This window comes from Hyperoodon ampullatus (assembly GCF_949752795.1).
Source record: "Hyperoodon ampullatus genome assembly, chromosome: 8".
NCBI classification, from domain to species: Eukaryota; Metazoa; Chordata; class Mammalia; order Artiodactyla; family Ziphiidae; genus Hyperoodon; species Hyperoodon ampullatus.
Window position 1 is genome coordinate 112,096,620 of NC_136921.1, and position 26,428 is coordinate 112,123,047.

At 34.2% G+C, this 26,428-nt stretch overlaps 1 protein-coding gene across 8 annotated transcripts in view; it reads right to left on the reverse strand.

The window, feature by feature from the left end:
- Positions 1–385: 385 nt before the first annotated feature.
- The window catches only part of ACTR3 (actin related protein 3), a gene marked incomplete at its 5' end in the record, with an annotated part of 57,869 nt that continues 31,826 nt past the window's right edge, over positions 386–26,428 (reverse strand). Inside the window, 8 exons of one of the 8 annotated variants that reach the window (XM_079709619.1) lie at positions 386–1,636; positions 3,873–3,956; positions 7,275–7,400; positions 7,606–7,698; positions 17,390–17,563; positions 19,828–19,971; positions 23,013–23,117; positions 24,524–24,619. In XM_079709619.1, coding sequence (XP_079565745.1) covers positions 1,541–1,636; positions 3,873–3,956; positions 7,275–7,400; positions 7,606–7,698; positions 17,390–17,563; positions 19,828–19,971; positions 23,013–23,117; positions 24,524–24,619 — 918 coding nt within the window. In that variant the 3' untranslated portion in view covers positions 386–1,540. Of the gene's footprint in view, positions 1,637–3,872; positions 3,957–7,274; positions 7,401–7,605; positions 7,699–17,389; positions 17,564–19,827; positions 19,972–23,009; positions 23,118–24,523; positions 24,620–26,428 lie in introns of all 8 variants that reach the window. The other 7 variants (XM_079709618.1, XM_079709624.1, XM_079709621.1 and 4 more) reach the window with 7 other exon arrangements.

Consider the following 26,428-nt stretch of genomic DNA (forward strand, 5'->3'; position numbering starts at 1 on the left):
CCACTCAAAGGGTTAAGAGTCACATAAATGATTAATATAATTTTAGATGTCCAGATTCACTCTAAATAACTAAAGTTTATTCCCAAATTCTATCTTTATATTAAAAACAAACACAATTAAATTGTTCTTCAACTTTTGGACAGAGGTATATATATTAACCCTGTGTTATTTTCACGGATAATGAAGTTCAAGTGCTCACTGGTATTACTGCTTAAGTTCTAAAAGCCTATAAAACATCTCCCATTTTAGTCTTCTATAAATAACGTAAAATTTCAAGTTCATAAGAAATTTTCTACCATATACATTATAGAGATTTCAATGAATCCTACTATCTCAACAGAAATAAAGTATGTAAATATATAAACACAAAGTAGAATGACACTGCTTCTAAAAAAAAAACAGAAAAGGTAATTCAGTTTTAATTTATTTTCATCACTTGTTCTTCATGATCCAGGTATTTTAAAATGCAATGAAAATTAACTTTCCATGATATGTCAGGGACTGGCACTAAAAAAACTTTCAGACTGCAAATGAGTTATACAAATGAAAATATCAAATGGAGATCCAGTTATCAAAATGAAAGCACTCAACATATTAAAAGTTCACAATTATTTGTTTAGAGCACATAAAAAAGTCAGCTTGCTAACCAACTGTTGTGATTTTTAAAGAACTACTGCAGAGGTTTGAAGAAAATAGATTTATTAGTTAACTTATAAAGAGATTAAAGAGCTTGAAACAAGTATTAAAAAGAAATTTGTGCCTTTATTAGAATGGTGTTAGGCTTTAAATATACCAATTTGGGTAATCAAATTATTCATTTTTTAATAAGAAATGACACTGCAGAACTGCAATACTGGTCCAACAGTCTTGTCTTTACTTTTCCTTTAAAGTGAGAAACAGAATGCGAGTAATCAGAAAGCACTAGCAGGCATCAGTTAATCCAAGATACTAGCTTCTTAGTTCCAAAAGCACTTGCAAAGAAAACCATTGGGGGCATAGGGTACGGAAGCACTTCCTAATAACTGGAATCCCATGAGTGTGTGTGTATGCCAAGTCTCACAGGCTATTTTTTGCATTTATCCTTTACTTGGTCACTTTTTTTCCCTCAAATACTAGTTTTTCTTTGACTTTTTTTCCTCAAAGTATAAAAAGTATGAAATATAAACAAGCTCTTGCATTGCACACTTCAGAGTGTACAATTCAAGCATTATAGAGCTATCTACATACCGATAAATCCCATCAAATCTTGGATAATTCAATAATATACAAAATAGCAGGGCACAGAAGGAACTAAAACCCACTTCTTTTTGTTGCACGTAAGATTCAAATATTCAATCTAAAGAAAAACACTTAATCATTTTTGGCTCTCCTCTACATTCGCATGTTGATATACTTATTAAAATATTCCTGTATAATTATGTTTGGTCTTATTATTTCAAGTCAGGTTTACAACCTTAAAACCAGCCATCCAGACAAAACAGGTAATCAGAAAGATTATTTCTTCCCCACCTCCCTAACCCCAATAACTATGAAGCCAATTTTACGACATGACTCCAAACACTGGATTGTGACGACAAATGCTAGGTCCAATTTCTTCATAATCCTTTTTGGTGTGGCATACTTGGTAGAACTCAGGCTGCAAATAAAAGCATATATTTTTGTAAAGGTCAAAAATTTACCACTTTTCCACATGCTTTAAAACAGATTTGTTAAATCTAAAATGTTTATTATCAGTCCATTCATGGTACTTGAACAAAGCTTAGAAATTCTATCAACCATGACTCAAAATCAGCTTTAAGTCTATAACCAAAACTGAAAAGGAGCATTTAACTCGAGTCCCTCCATCCCCCTCCTCAACACCTGTTTCTCCTGGGATCTTGAAATTCTGAGGAATGGAAGGTTGAATCTCAAATGCTCAGACCATTCTGTTGAGGCTTTCTCACATTGTACAGTGAATCAAGAAAAGCAGCAGCATTAATCTAAATTACAGATAAACTACTACTAGTCATGCTACAAAAACTTCTGGATTAACCTGTTTTCCTCACTCGTGGTCTGGTATGGACAGACTGTTCCATGCTCTGTCATCCTATTTCTCAAAGGGCAAAGTGTGTTTTTTTTCTTTTTTATATCTTTATTGGAGTGTAATTGCTTTACAATGGTGTGTTACTTTCTGCTGTATAACAAAGTGAATCAGCTATACATATACATATATCCCCATATCTCCTCCCTCTTGAGCCTCCTTCCCACCCTCCCTTTCCCACCCCTCTAGGTGGTCACAAAGCACCGAGCTGATCTCCCTGTGCTATGCAGCAGCTTCCCACTAGCCATCCATTTTACATTTGGTAGTGTATATATGTCCATGCCACTCTCTCATTTCACCTCACCTTCCCCTTCCCCCTCTGTGTCCTCAAGTCTGTTCTCTACTTTTGCATCTTTATTCTTGCTTTGCCACTAGGTTCATCAGTACCATTTTTTTTAGATTCCATATATGTGCGTTAGCATCTGGTATTTGTTTTTCTCTTTTCTGACTTATTTCGCTCTGTATGACAGACTCTAGGTCCATCCACCTCATTACAAATAACTCAGTTTTGTTCCCTTTTATGGCTGAGTAATATTCCATGGTATATATGTGCCACATCTTCTTTATCCATTCATCTGTCAGTGGACATTTAGGTTGCTTCCATGTCCTGGCTATTGTAAATAGTGCTGCAATGAACACAGTGGTACATGTGTCCTTTTGAATTACGGTTCTCTCAGGGTATATGCCCAGTAGTGGGATTGCTGGGTCACATGGTAGCTCTATTTTTAGTTTTTTAAGGAACCTCCATACTGTTCTCCATAGTGGCTGTATCACTTTACATTCCCACCAGCAGTGCAGGAGGGTTCTCAAAGGGCAAAGTTACACACTCAACTAGGTTATACAGCACAACTGAAGACAATTCAAATTAAGGAAGAAAATAACTTTCACCTCTTATTTTTAAATGGTTTTCAATCCAAGGTTGTATAGTTTTCAATAATTCAGATAAAAGTTCTTACATTTTATTTAATACTACATGATAAAGCACCATTATTTAGTAGGCTAACAATGTTAAAATATCTTTTAAAGGGGTTTTTAGATGTTTTAGTTTGGGGAGAGGGATCTTAGTAATTCCCTTTATTCAGTTTAGAACATAATACTTCCTGTGTGATGAAACATAACTCTTAATGCTTTTAAATATTTGCACAGAAAAAACAATGACCTTCTGATATCTGTATTACCACAGGGTTAAAAGATTTTTCCCTACAGATAAATTTTAAAACTTTTAAAGCCTCACTCTAAAAAAAAAACAAAAAAAAAAACCAAAAAAATCAAAAAATAAATCCAAATGAATTCTACTTTTTAAAATACTGTGTACATTTCTATTCAATAACTTCCCTGTACAATATTATATAAAAATTTAAGAAATTCCTCTTGTTCTTTTAAATTATATAGGTACTGATAAATTCTTTTATCTTAAAAAAAAAATCAAATTTTGGGCTTCCCTGGTGGCGCAGTGGTTGAGAATCTGCCTGCCAATGCAGGGGACACGGGTTCGTGCCCCAGTCCAGGAAGATCCCACATGCCGCGGAGCAACTAGGCCCGTGAGCCACAACTACTGAGCCTGCGCGTCTGGAGCTTGTGCTCCGCAACAAGAGAGGCTGTGATAGTGAGAGGCCCGCGCACCACGATGAAGGGTGGTCCCCGCCTGCCACAACTAGGGGAAGCCCTCGCACAGAAACGAAGACCCGACACAGCAAAAATAAATAAATTAATTAATGAACTCCTACCCCCCAACATCTTCTTTAAAAAAAAAAAAAAAATCAAATTTTAAAGTAAGCTTCATCTCACTTACTGTGGAAGCCAGCATGGATCCTCCAAACCAAACCGCATATCGCTGCATATGGTGTGTAATGACTTGTACATCAATAGGTTTTGGCTATAAAAGACATAGTAGGACCAGTTCAATGGTAAATTCATACAACAATTTCTGTATCATTTAACCTTAGATGTACATACTCAAAAATAAGTAAATAAAACTTTAAAAGATGCAGGGGAGGGGTACACACGGCAAAACAGAATACAACAAAAACAAGCTAATTTTATTATTTTTTAAAAAAAACAACCACACTGAAATGAGGGAAAGGAACTAACCCAGGTAACCTGTGAACACAATATTATGGCTATGTCCTCAGGCTTAAGATAAAAACTAAGCAAACACTGAACTCCAGTTAGTGGGTCTATTTCTCACAGTGGTATGGATTAATAATTCTGAAACTGCTATATATGTATTCCAGGATTGAGCACAAACAAATGTATTATAGAAAATAGAAGCCAGGTTTCTTACTGTCAGGGAAGAACAGTACAAATATGGGAAGGTAGAAGGCTATAATGAACCTTATGGTGTTCTGGAACTTGCATTATCAGTATGAATCCATAGTTTTTAATTTATATAGAGCCAACTAGATATAGATGGATACTCACACACATCCTACCTATGACTGCCAAAAAGGCCTAGAAGCAGTGACCCCTCAGTAGCAATGAATATACCTAGTGTCCAAATTTTGGTTTCTTTTTTTTTTTAATTGAAGTACAGTTGATTTACAATATTGTGTTAGTTTCAGGTGTACAGCAAAGTGATTCATATATATATTTTTTTCAGATTATTTTCCATTAGAGGTTATTATAAGATATTGAATATAGTTCCCCATGCTATACAGTAAATCCTTTTTGCTTATCTATTTTATGTATAGCATAAAACTTTGTTTCTTAATAGCATTCTCCACTAAAAGGAACAAGGGTGCGTTGAAACAAAATGTCTGATTACAAGACTGGAGAAGAGAAAATACAAGATGAACCTGCAGTATCTTGCTGTTCCAGAAAGTAAGGAAGTACCTGAAGAATACTGGGGCCACAACAAAAGGAACAAAAACCACCTTTGAATGATTCCTACTGGCCAAATCTGAGAAAATTTGAGCATCAAAATTAATAAAGTATAATGATATGTTGATATTGTATCACAATGGTATTAATAATACAGCCTATAGAATAACTGAGAAATCACGAGTTCATAGATATTACTTAATGAATGAATGAACGAGGTGGAAGGAAATACTCTTCCTTACAGTAAAATGAGACTATAAAACATAGAAGAAATGACAGAATTTGCAAAATACTATTTGGCTGCTACCACAGTAATAACTATTTTAGGAAAGAAAAATGGATATTAAAACCAGTGGGTGAGAGTTTGATGAAAATCAGGATAGTTACATAGTCTGAAAGTATCTCCCCATAAGATTCTTATTAAATATAAAGGAAAAAATAACTTTATAATAGAGGAACCTGACAGACACTTAACCAGGTGATCAAAGTTAGCATATGGGACAAATCATATCATGTGTCTAGTGATACAATGCACTAAAAAGAATACAACATCACTTCTGCGGTATTACTGCCAAAAATGCAAAATCTGAACCTAATCATAACAAAACATCAGACAACCCCAAACTGAGAAAGATTCTGCAAAATAAGTTGCCTGTACTCTTCAAAAATAAAGGTTATAAAAGATAAAAAACACAAGTACTCTTTCCAGATTAAAGGGAAATGACACCTAATTCAAACATGTGATCCTGGATTGAATCCTAGACCAGGAAAAAAAATTAATGTATTTTTTTTCCTTTTGCTATAAAGAACAATAATGGGAGAAATTTGAATCAGGTCTATAACTAGATAAAATATTGTGTATCAAGGTTAATTTTGTTGATAACTGTAATGGTCTATTTTTAGGAAATATACACTAGAATATTTAGGGTTAATGGGCCATCATATCTGCAACTCATTCTCAAATAGTTCAGTAAAAGGTATATGTGTGTATTTGCATATAGACATATATTTATAAAAACAGAATAATAACACTAGTATAAAATGCTAAACTTTGGGGAATCTAGGAGAACAATGTATAGGAATCTTCTACTAGATTTTGCCAAGTTTTTTAAAGTATGAAATTATGTCAAAATAAAAAATTTTTAAACTTACATGTCATAAAAAGATCTGGCTTTTTTTGTTTAAAAAAAAGCTGTTTGGCTGCCATTTAAAATTGGATTGACAAGAAATAAAGCCAGATTTAAATACAAATACATAAAGATGTTATGAAGATCTATAAAAATGACTGAGGAAAATAAAAGAGAAGGAGGCAGAGTACTCGTATGCAGGTTTTTCCTGTATAATTAGATGTCAGCATAGTGCTGACATCACTGAGGGAGAAAGATCTCTCATTTCTTACTTAGAAATACACAAGCTTAAAAATATTTTAAACATTTTTACTTTACTGAAATATTGTTTTCAAAAACAGCATTTCGTCATTTCATGTATCTGTAATGAGTCATTACAAACTGAACAACTACTTTTTACTGTACTCCAAGGGGTAAGTTTAAGATAATCAAAATTTAGGGGCTGAAAACAGTCAGCTGTCATGCAGTTTCTCAACAAGCAGCAATACAAGAGTGTTGTAGTTTACTTTTAAGTAATTTTGAGTGACTGCGGTAGTCTCAGATGGAGCCCTCATTCTTGGTAGTTTTCCAAGTTGAATAAAATGTGTTTTACTTAGCAACATATCCTCTGAATCAATGTTTTGCTTCAATATCCCACATTTAACGAAAATGAAACAAAATTTACTGAAAATTTGTCTTATAAATACATAAAGCAGTCATCTGAGAATTTAAGGCTAATTCTGACCTTTTTGCCAGCAAGCCCAAAATTACAGGACATGTGGTAGAAAGGTTGTTTTGCTGAACCACAAATTTGATTTCACACTATGAGGCTGCTATGGGAGAGGCTAGAGGCTAGAGGCTAGAGTCTGTGAAAGCAGGCTTGACCACACAATAGCCTCTCTCTCTCAACTCTGCTTTGCTGTCCTGCTGTAAAAGGTATTTAAAATTCTGTGGACACATAAAGAATATTATCGCTGGAATATGCAAGGAAACTACTATATATAAATTATCTGTTTGAGACAGATATCAAAAAAATCTCTCTCATGGCTATAACCAAGAATATTTTCCAGAAATGTAGGTAATATCCTAGAGGAATGGAATGACTGAGAATATCATGAATATGAATCTATAAAATTAACCACTTTCCATTAGAATACGTCAGGTTCCTCTTACCTTTCTAAATAAAAGAAAGTTGGCAGACATTTTGCATTCCCAATATAATAATCAAGGCACCCTCAACCTTCCCACCAATAACTGAGAAAACCAACCTTCAATCTACCACCACTCAATTCCTCACTTAATTTCAGCCTGGCATCTACAGTTCTTTTCAGATCTCTTTGCAAGCGACGTCCGAAGTCCCTGAACATGGTTGAACCTCCAGAGAGGACGATATTCTGTATTAGTGGACAAAATAAATAAATAAATCAACTTTTATGTAAGAGAAAGAAGAAAAAGTTTAAAGATACAAGAAACAGTATTAAAATCCTACTATACCCCTTTGAAGAGAGGCGTTTTTAAATTTACATTCACCAACAGAGAAAACAAAGAAGTTTTTTTAAAAGTATGACCTAGAATAAGAATTTTGCTGTAAATACTGACCTTGTAGAGAGGACGTCTGACATCAATAGGACAATTCTGAATTACTTCATCTACAACTTCTGAGATAGGCTGAGTAAAGTCTGGATTAGCAAACTGAAAAGTAAATTGGACATATGACAGATTAGACCACTCCTGACTTAAATATCACAATAAAAAATTAAGAAAGTTTTCAGTTCAAAAATGACTTCTAAAAACCATAAATTCTGGTCTCTGATTCAAATTAAAGACACTGAAATCAGAGATTTCAGAAGAAATCAAATTAAAATAATGATCATATATACCATTTCATAACCACCAGAATAGCAAAAATGTAAAGCCAAACATATACTATGAGCTGGCAAAAATCTGTGCAACACTTTACAATGCTGATGAGAATATACATTGATATAAACACTCTCGAGAACAATTTGGCAACATCTAATAAAATTTAAAATGTACCACTACTAACTCCACTTCTTATAACAAACCCCAAAGAAACTCCCACACATGTGCTATTACATAAAGGCATAAAATTATAGCAGCTTTGCTTCTAAGAGTAAAAACAACCCGGAAGTCCACCAGCAGGGTATGAAATAAATAAAATGCTGTGCCGTCAATCCTCATTATTCATGGATTTGGTTATCTGCAAATTTGCCTACTCGCTAAAGTTATTTGTAACCCTGAAATCAGTATCTGCGGTGCTTTCACATGGACATGCGCATGTGCAGAGCTGCAAAAATTGGAGCTGACTGACATTCACATTCACAGCTCAGGTGGAACAAGGCAACGCTCTGCCTTCTTGTTTCAGCCTTTATACTACAAATAAGTATCCTATTCATGATCTCTTAGTGCCACAGTTTTCCCATTTTTGACGGTGATTTTGCTGTTTAAAATGACCCCCAAGGATAGCGTGAAGTACTGTCTGCTGCTCCTAAAGCACAAGAAGGCTGTGATGTGCCTTATGGAGAAAATACAGTGTTAGATAAGTTTCATTTAGGCACGAATTACATAGTGCTGTTGACCCTGAGCTCAATGTTAATAAATCAATAATATCTATTTTAAAATGTGTCTTTAAACAGAAACACACATAAAACAAGGTTACGTGTTTCAGTGACAAAAATGTTGTAGCCTGAGCCTCACAGGAACCTAACTCTGTGTTCACTAATTCAGTGTTTACAGCAACTTTATATAACATCTACTGTAAATAACAAGAATGAACTGTATTATTCACAGGATGATATACTCATAGTCAAAATAAACAATTTCCAAATAGTGACACTCATTTTTTTAAACTTGAATGATTCCATATATGCAAATTTTTTAAAATATATATTTTTATGGATACATGTACATTTAAAAACATAGACTGGAAACACACTAAATTCATGACTGTGATTACCTCAGGAGGAAGAAAGGATGAAAAGGAAGTAGAGAAAGGAAAGGGTCTGAGGAAGGTATTCTTTCTGTAGTTAATTTCATTAAAAAATATATGAAAAATGTTAAAATATTAGTTATGTGTTTATTCGGGGTGGTTAAGAACATGTGCGTTATACAATACACTTTTCAGAATATTTTTTTTAACAGACTGGTTAGATGGGTGGGCTTGAGATGGAAAGCTGTTTGACAATTTAAACTATTACAGAAATGGAATGAGGTTAAAGATAATAAATAATTTTCAATTTAATTTTTATATATAACAAAGAGGTCTGATACAAGGAGAAACAATATTAGGGAAAGCTTCCTTTTTACCCATCATTTATTTTTATATGCATGCCTATAGCCCTCCTAAATCAGGCCGTATATTTCCTGAGAGGAACCACAAAAAAGAAAAACATAAAGAAGTTTTCAAATGCTGGATCTCAGAATTAAACTTGTATTCTGAAACAAAGATCTCATTTTACCAAAATTTTTCAAAAATATGTGTAAGTTGCCATGTCATTAAAATTGGAAAGGAAATGCTAGAAGGGATTTTTTCTAGATTAAAATAAAAAGTCAGAATCTAGCTCTAATTTGTCAAAAATAAATAGGTGTACTTTATTAAAATGAATACAATTTAAAATACTGTCTAGAAAATGAGCTGCCAACAACCCCTCTTGGCCTCTCATTTTTAGAATTAGGTTGTCCTAATGGGAGAGACAACATTCCTTTGTTCATTAAACTGATTCCATAACTTGACTGATAATTATCAGGCATGTGTCAATTTTTTTACAATTTTTTAAATTAGTTTTAAGTTATTTAGAGGGTGGGCATGCAATGGAGAGATTTAATGTTACATGAGTAATGAAGCATAATGACAGAAAATATTTTAATTTACATAAAGTAAAATACCACTAACAAAGGTTCTACTGACCTCTACTACCACAGTAAGAGAAAAGAAACTGGCAGTCAAAATCTAATTTTCTGAAACATGCTGATGAGTGTTAAGAAACCCTAACAGGGATATACAGTGGGTATAAAAATGTGGCTCATATTGAGTCTCAAGAACCCAACCTACAGATTAGGGAATGTTTTATCTGTCAGAGGTGGTCTGTATTGTATTCTGTGGGAAAATGGGAGAATATAGCTCAACTTGGCTGCCGCCTTCCTATGCCATTTATAGACAAGCTCAGGTTACAGGCAGGGAATGGCTTAGCTGATGGTTAACTGGAATGAGCAGCAGAACTGGAATCCTGAAAATGTTATCTTATCAACTTGTTGATATAAAACTTCCAAATTCTCTGCGTGGTTCTTTGTTAGACATTTCTTCAGTATTTACCTAAAACAATAATGTATACACACACACATGCACATGAGATTAACCTTCCTGTAATTATTTTTCTACCTTTAAGACAGTTTGTCTGCTATACCATAAGCAAGCAAAAGGCAGGGATAGGGTCATTCATTCCTGTGCTACGTACCTGTATGCCCTTCTCACAGTAATTTTTAATCAGGAATATACAAAAGAAAATACTTATAAACCTTTAAGTATTCACATACCCTGGGATCTACCCACAGAAATTCTGATTTAGAAGGAAATGGAGTCTGATTTGAAAATATCTTTTGAAAAAGCTCACGGACTACTGTGCTGCAGAACCCCAGGTGAGAAAGAGTAGAATAATATACAGTAAAGAAGCAAGCAATGAATATTTCTTAAATAAATTTAGGAAAAAAGAATAAATTAACAAAGTGTTGGAGATTTATTAAATACTTTAATACTAATAAGCTCAACCTAGGGTCCCTATTAATATCCTTAGGACTTTTCTTTCACTTTCAGCAAAAGGATTAGTCTTGCCTAACTGTTCCTTGATCAGGTCTTAGTATTACTGCAAGTAGCTATCAAGGAAGAAATATCTTTTTTCTCTTCTGAAAAATTTATAGGGAATGTACTCAACTAAAGCACAGCAGCCCAAAGAGGTTTGTCAAAAATATTTTAATTTCCTTTTTAAAAAAAAAATGAAGTGCTAAACCCATTCCTTCTAAAAACAGTTCTTTCTACTATTTATGATAAATTTAGCAGTTCAATAATAAATATCCCCTTATTCTTTCACACATTTTATCTTCAGTGTTCAATCAAGCTCAAATGCCCACACTTTCATCTAACCAAAACAAACAAACAAACAAAAAAAGAACCTGAGCAAATCCTTCAAATGACAGAAATATCTAAAATTACAGAAGAATCTTAAAATTAACTTGGGAAGTGACACAGTTCATACGACACAAAAAGCAGGTCTATTCTTGGAAAACGTGGTGAACTGAACACACACATATCTAATCTTGCTCTTTCTCTCTTAAAAGCACCAATACAGAGAATTTTTTAAGGCATAATCCCCAAAGTATGGAGAGAACAGAACAGGAAGAAACAGCAACAAAATTTGGTAAAACAGAATCTGAAAAGCAGATGGATAAGACCATGCACTCCCCCTAAAACACTTAATAAGTCATCAGTAGGAAAAGCCATGAATCAAGCTGTATCACAAATCCCCCAAAGAACTAGCTGTACCTGTCGGCGCTGAAATTAAGTTAGAAGGAGGGCAGGGAGGAAGACTGGCAGAAAGTCTCTCTGAGGAGCAGTTAAAGCCCCAGATCCCCTCCAAAGAAGTCTATCAAATGCCTCATCATCATCCAAGGAGAAAACTGGTCAACCTATACTCTAAAGGGAATAAAGCAGAGTGCCAGGACTCTTTACACACAACTGAAAGCAGCAGGATTTTCAGTGAAGATATTCATGCAGCCTACTGCTAACACAGAAATACCAACCCTCTTCCTCAGCTTGGCTGCCAACCTTGACTCTCTAAGCAGGAGTCTTCTCTGGGAACTGGATTACCTGAAATGATCTGAAGAAACACACACAGGGCTATCCTCCAAAGAAAAAGCCATAGTCAACAAGTCCTACTCACAAAGCTGAGATTTCCAACAGGCTGAGCATCCCCCTTCTAAATGAGTGATCCCCTAGAGTCTCTAGCATGTAAAATATAGGAAACAAAACAAAGAGAAAGGCAACTTGGAAGAAAGCAGAGAGAAGAAAACTTAAAAAAAAAAAAAAACCTCTGACTAGTATCCTCAGAGAGCCAAAAGATATGCAACCATGAAACAAGTACACGGTAGCATAAAAAAGGAGTATCAGAAGCAGAGGTAGGGGGGCTCCCCTGGTGGCGCAGTGGTTGGGAGTCTGCCTGCCGATTCAGGGGACATGGGTTCGTGCCCCGGTCCGGGAAGATCCCACATGCCGCGGAGCGGCTGGGCCCGTGAGCCATGGCCGCTGAGCCTGCGCGTCCGGAGCCTGTGCTCCGCGGCAGTGAGAGGCCCGCGTGCCGCAAAAAAAAAAAAAAAAAAAAAAAACCTGAAGGAAAATAATTTCCCATCTAGAATTCTACACCCAAACTACCAAACAAGTGTGAAGATAAAATGAATACATTTTCAGACATGCAAGGTCTTAAAGTTTTCATTTCCCATGTACCCTTTTTATCAGGAACTCTATTGGCAGACGATCTCCACCAAAATAAAGAAGTGGACAGTAAGAAAGGGAAAGACACAGGACGGAGGAAAGAGAGATCTAACTCTAACACAAGAGAGAGGCAAAGGGAATCCCCAGAATGATGGTGAACTCTCTATCAGGTGCAGAAGGAAACAAGTTCAGATTGGGACATATCAGATGCTCTGGAAAATTAAACTGATGAAAAACCCCTATGCATCTGAGTATGCTGAGAAGAGAGATTCAAAGTGAATTAATGACAATTATTTTAAAACTAAGTGGACAACTTATTAATGACTCTGTGGGAAGACAAAATACTAGACAGGAAAATATTTCATGGTAAACTACACGGCTCACATCTAAATAAAATTTGTGTTCACCAACATAGAAGCACTGGATTTTTACCTAACTGAAATTACAATCTAACTATTGGGACAAAAGATTATGAAAAGGTACTGTCTGTGGTGGAGACAAAGGGAGGAAAGAAAAGGCAATCCCCCTCTTCCATAGCTAGAAGTTGATAGAAAAATGTCTAAAACTGAAAAAACTTGAAGTTGCAATATAACCAAAGCTATTTGCAGCTATGGATGCAATCACCAAAAGAATCAACTAATAAGAGTATACCTCTAGAAAAAAATTGGGGAAATATACACAGGGCACTCCTGCTTTTTGCTAGAATTTAAACAACTAGGACTTTTAAACAATGTGCATATACATAACTAATTTTTTTTAACTTTAAAAAAGAGAAAAGAAAACAGATTTCTCATAGAAGAAATTTCAAAGAGAAAAAAGCTATGGAGACAAAAAGATGTTTCAAAGTTTTAAAAAACAATGAAGAAAACTTCATATATCAAACAATAAAGATAACTTAAATTAATAAAAAAAATTATATATGAAACCTTAAACAGCAAGATATATTTTCATCCAGACAACTATCACTTTTCTAAGCAATATGACACAACCAAAACACATTTTATTTACATATCTAATGTTTCAAGGTTTTTAAGACAGTCAAGATGTTAGCTAAAGATATCTGTAAAGAGTATTTCACTCAAATGCTGCTTCTTTTGAAATCCAGGGTAAACGCTTCTTATTTTGAAATCCAGGGCATCTCCTATCTTCCATGCTATTATCTATCTTGTGGATCCTATTCATCTAAGACTCTAGTTCAGAATCTTCCATAATACTCTAATTCCTGTCCTCAACTTAGGGTTTTAACATCTCTCTCCAACATTTCAACTTCAAAACAACTATGTTCCTTAACTCAAGTGACCTTAAGTCCACTTCTACTTCAGCCACTCACATACACATGGCCCCACTGGAAAATCTGCCCTGATTTCCAGCTACATGTGGTTCTCTCTCTCCATCCTCTGGAATCCCCAATACAATGACAGAGGGAAAGTACAAGGAAACTTAAATGCTCAAGGATGAAAAAAGGAGATAAGGAAACAATAAAATAATCCAACCCTGTTTGGAAGACAGAACAGGGGCTTTACATCCTAAGTGTTTCCAGAGCACCCTGTAGCACCTTCAAAATTCCCAGAAATTGAAGGTATAAGAAACTACATAAGGAAAGAAATTATTATAGAGAACCAACAAGGACCTACTATATAGCACAGGGAACTACTCAACATTTTGTAATAACCTACAAGGGAAAAGAATCTGAAAAAAGCATACATATATACATATATATATAAATAACTGAATCACTGCGCTGTACACTTGAAACTAACAGATATTGTAAATCAACTATACTTCAATTAAAAAAAATACTAGGTGGAAAATAAAGAAATTGTTAAAATTCTCTACATGGAATAGTGACACCCCCAGGTTCCTTTCCAGACCTGGTATAACCAGGTAGTTAACTACAATGTCCATGAATAAATGAAAGAAAGAATATACGAACAAACAAAATAACACAAATGAAGAAGTGAGGCAAAAATTTAGGAAAAACTAAATTTTAAGAGAAAAAAATCACATTACATTACTGCCTCAAAAACAAACAACATTCGCGGGTATAATATTTTAAATACTGTCATACTACTGATTTAACATAACAGCCAATAACATAACATAATAGGCTAAGAGAAAAGAGGTTCTAGAAACAAAATCAACTAAAAGGAGGTTAGTAGATAAACTACTTACATTGATTTATCAAGAAACAGCAGTATAAGCACTGTATTTTGAAATCTGGAAGTAATTACCAAGAGTAATGGCTAAGTAAGAGCTAGTGGCTGCTCTGCACATCACTGTCAGTGTTATCTGACTTCCAAAACCATGCGCACATATCCTTTTTAAGTTAAAGAACTGCAAAGAAAATGTGCTGTCTAAAATCTGAGAACTCCTGCATACGTGTCTGACAACAGTGCCCTCTCCTTCTGGTGCTCACTCCTTTGCTCCCCATTTCCAACTATATGCCAATTCATCATGACCTCCAATCCTTGCCGGTATCCCTCACTATCTCTTAGTAATCCAGCCTTCCGGATTCCCTCTCTTCTCTGGGCTGCACCACTTTAACCTCTGCCTTGGCAAAGCCCTTTGCTCCTTTCCCAAAACTGCCTGGTCGGGTGGGGTGGGGCGGGGATGACACCATGCTATGACTACAAGCTCTGAGCATCTAATTTCAGTGGTGCCCCACGACTAGAAATACAGTCACCTTCTCAATTCTCCTCAAGAGTGATTCCAAGTCACTATTCTCTCCCAGCTCTCAACCTTCTGTCTGATTCCTTCTCCAACACAAGAGCTTGATTCCAGTTCATGAAAAATAATTAAAGCTACGAACTATGATGATAAACTTCTTCAGCTATCTGCCTGCTCCTCTAACCCTTTCCAGCTCCACATTTTCCTGCACCCATACTTAACCCCTTACCTGTCCCTGGAGTAACCCCTCTTAAAAATAAAACTAACCTCAGCCTTCTTACAACTGACTTCTTACCAGTTCCCTGTAGCCACTAAGCTTTTCTTTTATTGCTGCCTCTCACGATGCCCAAAACTGACAATTCCCAGAGCTTTACCTCTCACTGATGCGACACACTGCCTCTATCACACCATTCCATTGAAACTGCTCCCCTGCGATCACCACTAATCTGGATGCTAAAAACCCATGGGTATTTCTCAAATTTCCTCTACCACCTCACTGTAGCAACTGGCACTATTTAACCTCCTCCCTCCCTGAAACATTCACTTCTCTCAATGTCAGCACCACAATCCCTTGGCTTGTCTCCTTCCTTTCTGTACTTTTCAGTATCCTCTGCAGGCTCCTCTTACTCTGCCTGTCTATAAAGTGTTAGTGTGCACTAAGGCCCCATCCTTCCCACTCCACATTCTCTGCCTGGCCAGTCTCCTCCTTTGCACCATATATGGTGATGACTTGACATCTAATCTCACTCCAGGACACATGCCCCGTTCAAAACCCTTAGAACCCAAGTGTTCATTTTCAAACTTTTTTAAAGATGCATAGTAAACTCACCTCTTTCTACCTTTCTATCTTCTTCCGTTTTCCTAACTTCAGTGATGGCAAAACATTGAGTTGCTCAAGTTACAAACCTGGGAATCATCACAGATTCTTCATATTCTTACTCCCCTCACATCTAAGCAATCAGTAAATCACGTCGATTCTGTTCTTTCTCTCACCTCCTTTCTCATTCTCATTGACCTACTGACTTTTTTTCATCTGGGAAACTGCAATAAACTCACCTGTTTCCAACACAATTCATTCTGTTCCTATCTATCCAACCCAGTGCAACCAGAGTGACCTTTCCCATACCATACATAAATCTGTGTCATTTCCATGCTGAACTTTTCTGCACAAGCACAGAATCCAGTAAACTCCTTTGCATAGCATTTTAGTCTCTCATTAACACCTATCTGGATCCATCTCCTACCACTCTCTTCCTTTATACTTTATTATCTAGCTCTCTTACACCCCAGACCTCTACCCAGCTTTTATATATATATATATATATATATATATATATATATATATATATAGTTCTCTGCCAGAAATGTACTCCCCTAACATACCTGCCTGAGAAATACCCATTCATCCTTTCTCAGTTCAACTGTCATCTCCTCTAAGAAGTTTCCCTGATTCTCCCAAGCAGACTTAGATGCTTTCTTCCCATGCCCTCACCAGATACATGATTCATTAAGCAACTATACCATTTTTTAGATATGCATCTCTCATTCTTTCAGCTTGATTAGAGCAAGATAAATAATTTTTCATCTTAAATACACAATGCTTAAACCGAGATAATGAAAACTGTATTCACTTACCACTTGCTGAGTAAACAATATTAAACAAACTATTCTTACTGCTGAATAAGCAGAATAGGCATTTAATGTTACTAATTCTAATACAAAAAGTTCTTATACTAACTTACTAGAAGAATTGTTCATTATTAAAAGCACATATTTCATTAATTTAATATAGCCTGTATGTTGCTAACACTTCATAAAGAGAGAAGACTATTTTGCTAATAGTTAAATATTTTGTTATGATAGTCAATTGAGGGTTCTTTGTATAATGGTTATTTTATATGGGAGGAGGAGGAGAGAGTTCTAGAACATCTCCTAAAATATTTTATTTAAATGAGCATGAATTTAAGAGCTCCTCACCCTCCATGACCCCAAGTAAGCCACAAATATTAGACAAAAGTTTCATTTTTCTAAATGTATGAAATATAGTAACTGTTTACCCAGTTTTAACACAAAGACAATTTTTTTCTTGAAAAATATGACTCACTATAGTATTTTAGTATGCAAAAGAAAGTTCCCAAGATTAACTCCTCTGATATAACTGACTGATATTTTCTGCTGAATATTTCAAAACAATTCCATCTAAAAAAAACTTACCTCTGGATGAAAAAATATTTCAGGTCCCAAGAATCTCTCATATCCAACATCAATGGAAAATTCTTTCTTTGAGATAGCATTGATTCCAGTATACTGTTTAATCCACTTTGATCCATCTGTATCATACTTGTTAAATTCTTTTACTAAATCTGGGCAGACATAACTATAGCGCTCCTAGAAAAAGAAATGAGTAATTTTTTCCTCTTGCTTTAGGAAAAGCAAAACAGAATGGCATATTTTCAGTAAACTAAAATCAAATGAAAAAACATCTTCAGAAAATAAAATTAGCAAATTTAGCTGAAGAAAATTTTATGTTAGGATGTTATCATATGTGTAGTAAAAATAAACAGCTCATCTCCTATACATAACTGAAGGTTTCACAAATGAAGAGAATAAGACTTAAACTAAAGAGTCAATTTCTAATATTTCAGTGCTATTTCATGAAAACACTCATTAATGTCATCCAAAATTTTATGCTGTTTCAATAATTAAAGGAGTTCATATTTTAGAAAAAAGAAAACATAAAATACACAAAGAACTGGAGAATAAATAGTTGACATAACCACACAAATTAATATAGTAAGAGGTACAAGTTATTGGGTATAAAATACGCTTCAAGGATATATTGTACAACATGGGGAATATAGTCAATATTTTAAATGAAGTACAACCTTTAAAAATTGTGAATCACTGTATTGTACACCTATAACTTATAATATAATATTATACAGCAACTAAACTTCAGTTTAAAAAAATTTTTTTTTTTTTTTTTTTTTTTACATATATAGATCTTTAATACCTATCTGGAATAAAAGATTATGGGCTAAGTCAGCAAAAGAAAAAAAACTGAAAATATAAACTATTCTTTTTTACTATATTACCTGCAAGGCTGAATGACTGCATATTTGGATATACATCCTCAGTAAAAGTTTTCATCAAAAATGCAGTGCAAACATGTTATAACTTTCTATCTGCAATTTGTGGACTCCTGATTGCCAGTCTATTTCTTTTTTTTTTTTTTTTTGAAGAAAAACACACATTTCACATATTTGTATAAATCAAGGATTCTATCCAAGATAGGTACAAATATTATTACTGATAATCAACACACATAATGGGAAAGAATACTGGAAAACAGAAGATAATTTGAGTATGTCATTAGGTCTTCTTTCTCCAAATCTTGGAAGTAGGAATTACATGGAAATGATGATCCTTAAAAGACATTAAGACTGAGCACTAGTATGCTCTAGAACAAATCCTTGGTGTTTTTGTTAGTTTTTAAACTCCAGAGATTTCCCAAAGATGTTGAAACAGTAGTGTTCATATTAATTTTTTACATATTTAATTTTGATGCCACCTACCTGAGGTGACTTCTTGCCACCATTTACAAATTCCTTTACTACCTAGGAAGTAGTAAATTCATTTTCATTCCTATCCTTTGATAAGCAAGGAAAACACTATAATCATGCAAAGACCGTCAAATATATGGAGTTATTTTTACCTGGGAAGTTTTGCTTTGACATATTCAAAACATATGTGAGACCCAATGAAATTCTTTGGGTATGTTGACAAATGATAAATTTAAAAAGCAATGTTAAATATTTTGGTATTTTGCATGAAGCCCTGGTGTAGCATACAAATTATTAAAATACCTTACACAGCCTTCACATTTTTCTTCTATGGGCCATATCACTTGAGCCAACCATTGCCTCTATTCTACAGCCAAATGAATCAATGACATCAAAAATTTTGTTGTAACAGAAAACTGCTAGAATTAAAAATAAAGAAGTCAGCGAGAATTGAGATGTGAGGACTGTGAAGTGAACTAATTACAGGCATACCCCGTTTTACTGTGCTTCACCAATAATGTGTTTTTTACAAACTGAACTTCTCTGGCATCTCTGCATTATCAGATGATGGTTAGCATCTTTTAGCAACAAGTATTTTTTAATTAATGTATGTACATTTTTTATAGACATAATGCTATTGCCACTTAATAGACTACAATATAGTGTAAATATAACTTTTAAATGCACTGGGAAACCAAAAACTTTGTGTGACTCGCTTTATTGTGATATTCGCTTTGTTGCAGTGGTCTGGAACAGAACCCACAGTACCTCCAAGGCATGCTACATTTATTTTTACTAAAGAGAATAATCACAAAAATGTATGTTGAAGTCAGTTGGTATAAATGTTCTTATATGTTAGTCCTCTCAAATGTGAAATGTGGTGAGAGCAAGCAAAGGGCTGATAATCTCCCAAAATTTCCTACAAGAAATGCAGAGAAAAATACATGTAATTAATAAGAGTAGTGGTTTGTAACTGGTTAAGGAAAGTTTTTTTAAACTACTTGTTCTTCACTTAAGAATTTTTCATGTTCATATTATAACGTGATTTTGATTTTTAACTAAATTATACTCTTAACTTTTTTTTTTTACCTTTACTGCCTTAGCAGTTTCCAAGGATTGCTCTGGAGGAATTCCTACTTCTCGGTCTCTCAGCAATTGCTGAATAAAATATGTTATATCTCGTCCTGCGATTGGAATGTGCTTAATACAGCTGCCAATCACATACCCTTCAGCCTAGATGAAAAAAAAAGTGTCAAATTTACTTTCAACGTTTTCAAAAATCAGTATCACCTATATTAATCATTAAAGACCAATTTCTCAGATTACTGTATTTGTATCCTTAAGTATTGCTTTATCCCAGGAGAATTCTTCTAGTCTTTATTCCTCAACTGTATTCCTCACAGTTAACTTAGTATAGAACTTATAATACTGTACAGATATTATGAATAAGAATGAACAAAACTTATGAACAAAGCTTAGATTTATTCTCCTACTGATAAGAGTTTACAACCAAGACTGAAATGACTCAACAACAAAGAAATAGTGAGTATCAGAAGTATTAAAGGTTTTAGATAACAGACTTCAAATAGGATATTAGTTTTAAATCTTCTATAATTTCAGCAAAAAATTTAGATTGCATTGTAAGAAATGTGATCATTAACCTACAAGCTGGCTATCATTTTCCTAATGAAGTAGGTACCAACTTCACAAGCCTGAGGCAGTCCATGTACCATCATAATTCCAAATAATTTAATTCTGCAGAATGAATTCATAAACTTACTAATACAACTCAGAAGTACAGAAATAATGTAGCAAAATTAAATTTCATTAACATCACAACATTCTTGTTTATGAAATGGTAAAATATTATTTGTAGTTAGACTGTAATAAATTAGAGATGTTTACTATGAGCCCTAGAGCAAAAACCACCAAAAAATAAATGACAATAACAAAGAAATATATAGCATAGCTAATAAGTCAATAAAAAAAGATAAACTGAAATTACAAAAAACAGTCCTTTAATTCAAAAGAAGGCAGGAAAATCACAGGAATACCCAATTCTTAATATTCTTACTAAAACTCTTTCTTTTCCAAGTTGGTTACTTCTTTTTGCAAATTACCTACTCCAATATTAATTATCAAGATAATAATATTACTGCTTAATTGCGTAGATGTTAAGAAAAGACTGTGGTCAGGAAGAACAAGTTCAGATCCCAGCCCCATGACCTATGATTTGGTGATCTTAAGCAACTCAGTTATTTGCATTTTATAAATGAGTAAACTGAAGTCCTCAAAGGATAATATAATCTACAGCATAGATCTTGAGGCTTAAATGAGAATTTTAAATGAACATTTTAAGAATCTTTATGTATCTCTAAGCAACATACATATATGCATTATTTAATCCTCAAAACAGATTTATGACATAGGTCACTATTATTGTCCCATTTTGGGAAAAAAAGGGAAAAGAATATGTAGCACTAAGAAAGAAAAATATACCAACTAAATTATAAAAAGCCATCAAAATGTTGGACACATCCTAATTTCCAAGATATTAAAATATCCCCCAATGGCAATAAACTAAAATGTAGAATATCCATACAATGAAATATTATTTGGCAATAATAAGAAATGAAGTACTATACATGCTACAACATGGATAAATCTTGAAACACTGGGCTATGTGAAAGAGGACAGTCACAAAAGAGTGACTCTAGGACTTCCCCGATGGCGCAGTGGTTAGGAATCCACCTGCCAATGCAGGGGACACGGGTTTGAGCCCTGGTCTGGGAAGATCCCACATGCTGCGGAGCAACTAAGCCAGGGTGCCACAACTACTGAGCCTGCGCTCTAGAGCCCGTGAGCCACAACTACTGAAGCCTGTGCGCCTAGAGCTCGTGCTCCACAACAAGAGAAGCCACGTCAATGGGAAGCCCATACACAAAAACAAAGAGTAGCCCCCACTCGCTGCAACTAGAGAAAGCCGGAGCACAGCAACGAGGACCCAACACAGACAAAAATAAAAACAAACAAACAAACAAAAACAAAAACCTGGTGACAAATGTTTTAAAAAAAAAGAAAAAAAGAATGACTCCATTTATATGAAATATCCAGAACAGGCGAATCTACAGAGACAGAAAGTAGACTAGTGGTTGCCAGGGGCTAAAGTTACGGGGGGGACAATGAATGCTAAAAGACACAGGGTTTCTTTTTAGAGTGATAAAAATGTTTTAGAATTGACTCTGGTAATGGATGCACTTTATGAATATACAATAAAACACTGAATGGTACACTCTAAATGAGTGAATTGTATGGTGTGTGAATTATATCGCAAGGAAGTTTTTATTTTTTTAAAGAAGGACAATTATTACTATAAGGACATCAGAAGAATAAATTATGACATCTAATCCAAAAGTAGTCACTCGGAGGATGTAATCTTCAACTGAGGTTGCCTGATGCATTAAAATGAGGAATAAGAATAATGAAAAAATAAAAGTTCTAAATAATTTCATTCTTTACATGCTATTCAATATAACATAAAAATTACTTTAAAAGATAAACCTTTCTACATATATGCACGCAATAATAATCAGAATGAATTCAAGTAGCCATTTTGAATCTATTAGACACAATAAAAAATCTAATTTGTCATTAAAACTTGGAAGCAGAAAGGCTTTGGCAGAAAAATGCTATCTCTCACAAATAATCCAATCTGATGCATATTTCTTAACATGCTTGATTAAATCCAAACCATGAAGCACAATCACAACTTGAGCTTTTTAATTCAAAAACGTAATTCCCCAGAAGTCATTAATGGTCATGTACTTTCGACTAACTGCTATTTAGTAGATAACCTATGACCAGTATGAAATCTGTTAATTAAGGATAAGAAAAACTATCAACTGGCTAACACACAAACAGACGCATCCAAACTGGAAAACTGAGTTCCACATTTAAGACAAGAAAGGCATATTTCCATTCCACATACTCTAATTCATCATTTCCTAATTATGAATTAGAAACTATTTCTAATAATTTTCTAATTATTTTTAACTGTAGTACAAACCTATAGCAAAAAACAAAAATCTGGAATTTGTTTACAAGGTTCTAATAATAATTTGAGCAAAACAGCTATAGCTGAACAATGGTCAAATTACATCAAATTTTTAAGTGTAATATTTAAAGTTTTTAAAAGGTGGCAATAATTCATATAATTTAACTTTTCCAGGTGTTATCTGATATCCTGTTCAGTAATTTTAAACTATCCTTACCACAGGGATGACATGAGTGACACCGTCTCCACTGTCTATTACTGTACCGGTCAACGTCCGTTCTCCTACTTGTCTGGAGGTCCACGATGCAGCTAAGGCAAGAACAGCCTTGAACAAAAAGAAATATGATAAGCAAAAAAATAAAAACAAAGAGTTATTAGAAAAATTTTTTTACTGGAGTACTTTATGCAATTTTAAATGTAGTATCTTTGGAAAGAGAATACACAAAATTTATTTATATTATACAGTAAAATTGTTCACAACCTACATATTATTAAGACAACTTACAGGCTTACATTAGTCTTTAGGGGCATGTTTACAAATTTTCGATATTTTAGTGGGGGCCGTTTTCCTCCTATACCCCCCAAAAATGTGGAAGACTAACATGAGATAGTACAGTACAGGACTTAAAACTATGTTTATATGGCCTAGCCTGTAACATACCACAAAGTAAGGTAGAGAAGCACACAACCACCAATCATCAGAGTACATAGATGGCTATACTAAGTATCACTCATAAGATTAGCTCCGAATTTTCTAAGTGCAACATGCATTTAGGAATATGTAACAAGCTATTTAACCAGAAAAGGCCATTGCACACTTCCAAATACTATGATTTAATGAGGAAAGCAAAGTTGATGAAATAATGTATTTCTACAAAAAATCTTGGCATAGGCAATAAAATATAATTTTTTCTATTAAAAGAGTTTGCAAATTAAGAAATTAATGAAGCTAGTTCATTTTTTTTAAAGTACCTAAATTTCATACAAATCCAAGCCTCGAACAAGATAAATAATTAATTAATTAAAAACAGAACTAAGCTGGCTTTATTTTACCTACTTGCAATATAATAGCTGAAAGGGACCTAGAAAGGTAACTAGGCCATCCTCCTATTTTAACACAGGATCACACCATAATAACTGGGGGCTAACAAAACTACACAGTAATTTACATACTTTTTAAGCATCTGTGATATGCCAGGTATCACATTTGCTACCGCGTTAAAAAACAAGTAAGAAGTAAGCTCTGATCCTGAGGGATGGGAGAGAAGCTGTTCCATACAGATATATACACAAATTAAATGCAATAAAATATTATGGGGATTTGTGATATACAGGATACAGAGGGGCACAAAGGAGGCAGTGGTCAAATATATGTAGTGGTAAGTCATTCAAAACAGACTACAAAAAAAGGACACAGTGAATGTTACAAGGGTAAATGAATGTGTACAGAAAATTCTTGACATAGAGTAAATTCTCAATAACTATCAGTTCCCTTATTTCTGTTCTATAAAAGGTCTTGATTTATCCAAAAACCATTAACTTACTTCCTTTAACATTTCCCTTTTACTAACTAAATAGCTCCATTCCTCTAATACAATTTCTAAATTATCAGTTCAGTAGAGAACTATGATACGCTTTGAGGTTAAGACAAATATACATATATTTTAAGAGTGAATTAAACCAGATTAAAATTTAAGAGTCAAGCTTATTTTGACTTCTAAACTTGCTTACCTGTACAGCAATGTACAAGCCTGGAACATTGAAGGACTCAAACATTATTTCAGCAGTATATTCCCTGTTTTCTGGAGTATTCAGTGGAGGCTCAGTCTATTAAATTGAATAAGATTTTAAGTATGCAATATCAAATTATTTTGATAAATTCATAGATAATTTTTACGTGAGAAATAATGTATTTTAAACACTGTATTTAAAAGTCATTAAACTCAGAGGTACAAAAATAAAGACACACAGACCAAAAAAAAACAGTAGAGAACTCAAACAGATATGTATGTTTATATAACTGCTAGAGTATAAAACGGCAATGTTTACACAGTTTAAGACGCTTCTTCAGTTTAAGTTATGTGACTGCATACATCACGTCACTTAGAAACCTGCAGGTTAAGTCTGGGCCAGAACACATCCCAATGAGGCAAGAAAGGACCTAAGGAGCAGCCCTCAAAATCCTGGACTTCATGTTTCACTTATGCCTCAGGAATACCTAAATCATTTTATATTACCAAAGCTTGAAACTACATAAGACATCATTCTTATTAATCTGATTTGACTATCCAGTCCTTTTTGTTATCTCAAATATTTTCACTTGAAGGGCAAAAGTTTAAACTTAAGAAATACAGAAGAATTATCTTTTTGACCTTGAGGTAAGGAATGATTGCTTAAATTTAATGAACATAAATTGCAAAAGGAAAGAGATAAAACTTAAATTCATTTTAAATAAAATCATTTTTTTAAACTTTAAAAGACACTATAAAATTTTTTTTAGAAAATTAACGAGGAATAGACTTTTTCCGTATGTAAAACCTTTTACTTATAAACTACTTGATGTGTTTAAACTTAGGAGGGCTTTGGACTATGTTCAAGAGTTTGAAGATAATTCAGTAAGAGTTATATATAAAATTAAGCAAACTAAAAACCAAGCCAGTTAAATTATAAACTCCAAGAAAAGCAGAAATTCTATACAAAATACAATAAAATATAATCAGAAGACCTCACAAGGAAGATATACAAATAGCTAATAAGCACATGAAAAAGTACTCAACAACATCAGTCATCAGAAAAATGCAAATTAAAACCAAAATGAGAAAGTTTACCCACCCAACCAGAATGGCTAAAATTAAAAAAACGGACACATCAAATGCTGGATCTGGATACGTAACCAGATCACTAACACATAGTTGGTGGGTGTGCAAAAAGGTACAATCCCTTGGAAAAAGTTCTGAAAGTTTCCTATAAAATCAATCATGCATCTATCCTGTGACACAGCAATTCCATATCTAGATATTTACACAAGAAAAATTAAAACATGTCCACAAAAAGACTTGTTTAAGAATGTTCACAGTACCCAAAAAATATTCACAGTAGTCAAAAACTTGGAAGAGCTCAGGTGATTATCAACAGGAAAATGGACAGGAAGGCATACAATGAAATACGACCCAGCAACAAAAAGCAACAAATTACTTGTATGTGCAACAACATGGATGAATCTTAAGATTATGATGAGTGAAGTCTTATCAAAGAGCACATCTTGTACAATTCCATTTACATGAAACTCAAATATAAGCGAAACATGTATGTACCGGAAAAAATCTGAACAAGGGTTGCCTCCAGGGCATGGGGGCAGGGATTAACTAGAAAAGGGCATGAGATAACTTTCCAGGTTAACAGTAATGCTCTGTTATCTTGATAAGGGTTTAGGTTACACAGATGTATGCATCTGTCAAACCCAGTGGATGGGCAAACTACATCATGCATCCTGCAGGCCAAATCTAGTCCACCACTTCTTTCTGTAAACAGAATCTTACTGGAACACAGCCATAGCCACTCATTTAAGTATTGCCTATGGCTGCTTCCTATTACAACAGCAGAGCTAATTAAGCAGCTGCAAAAGAGACCACATGG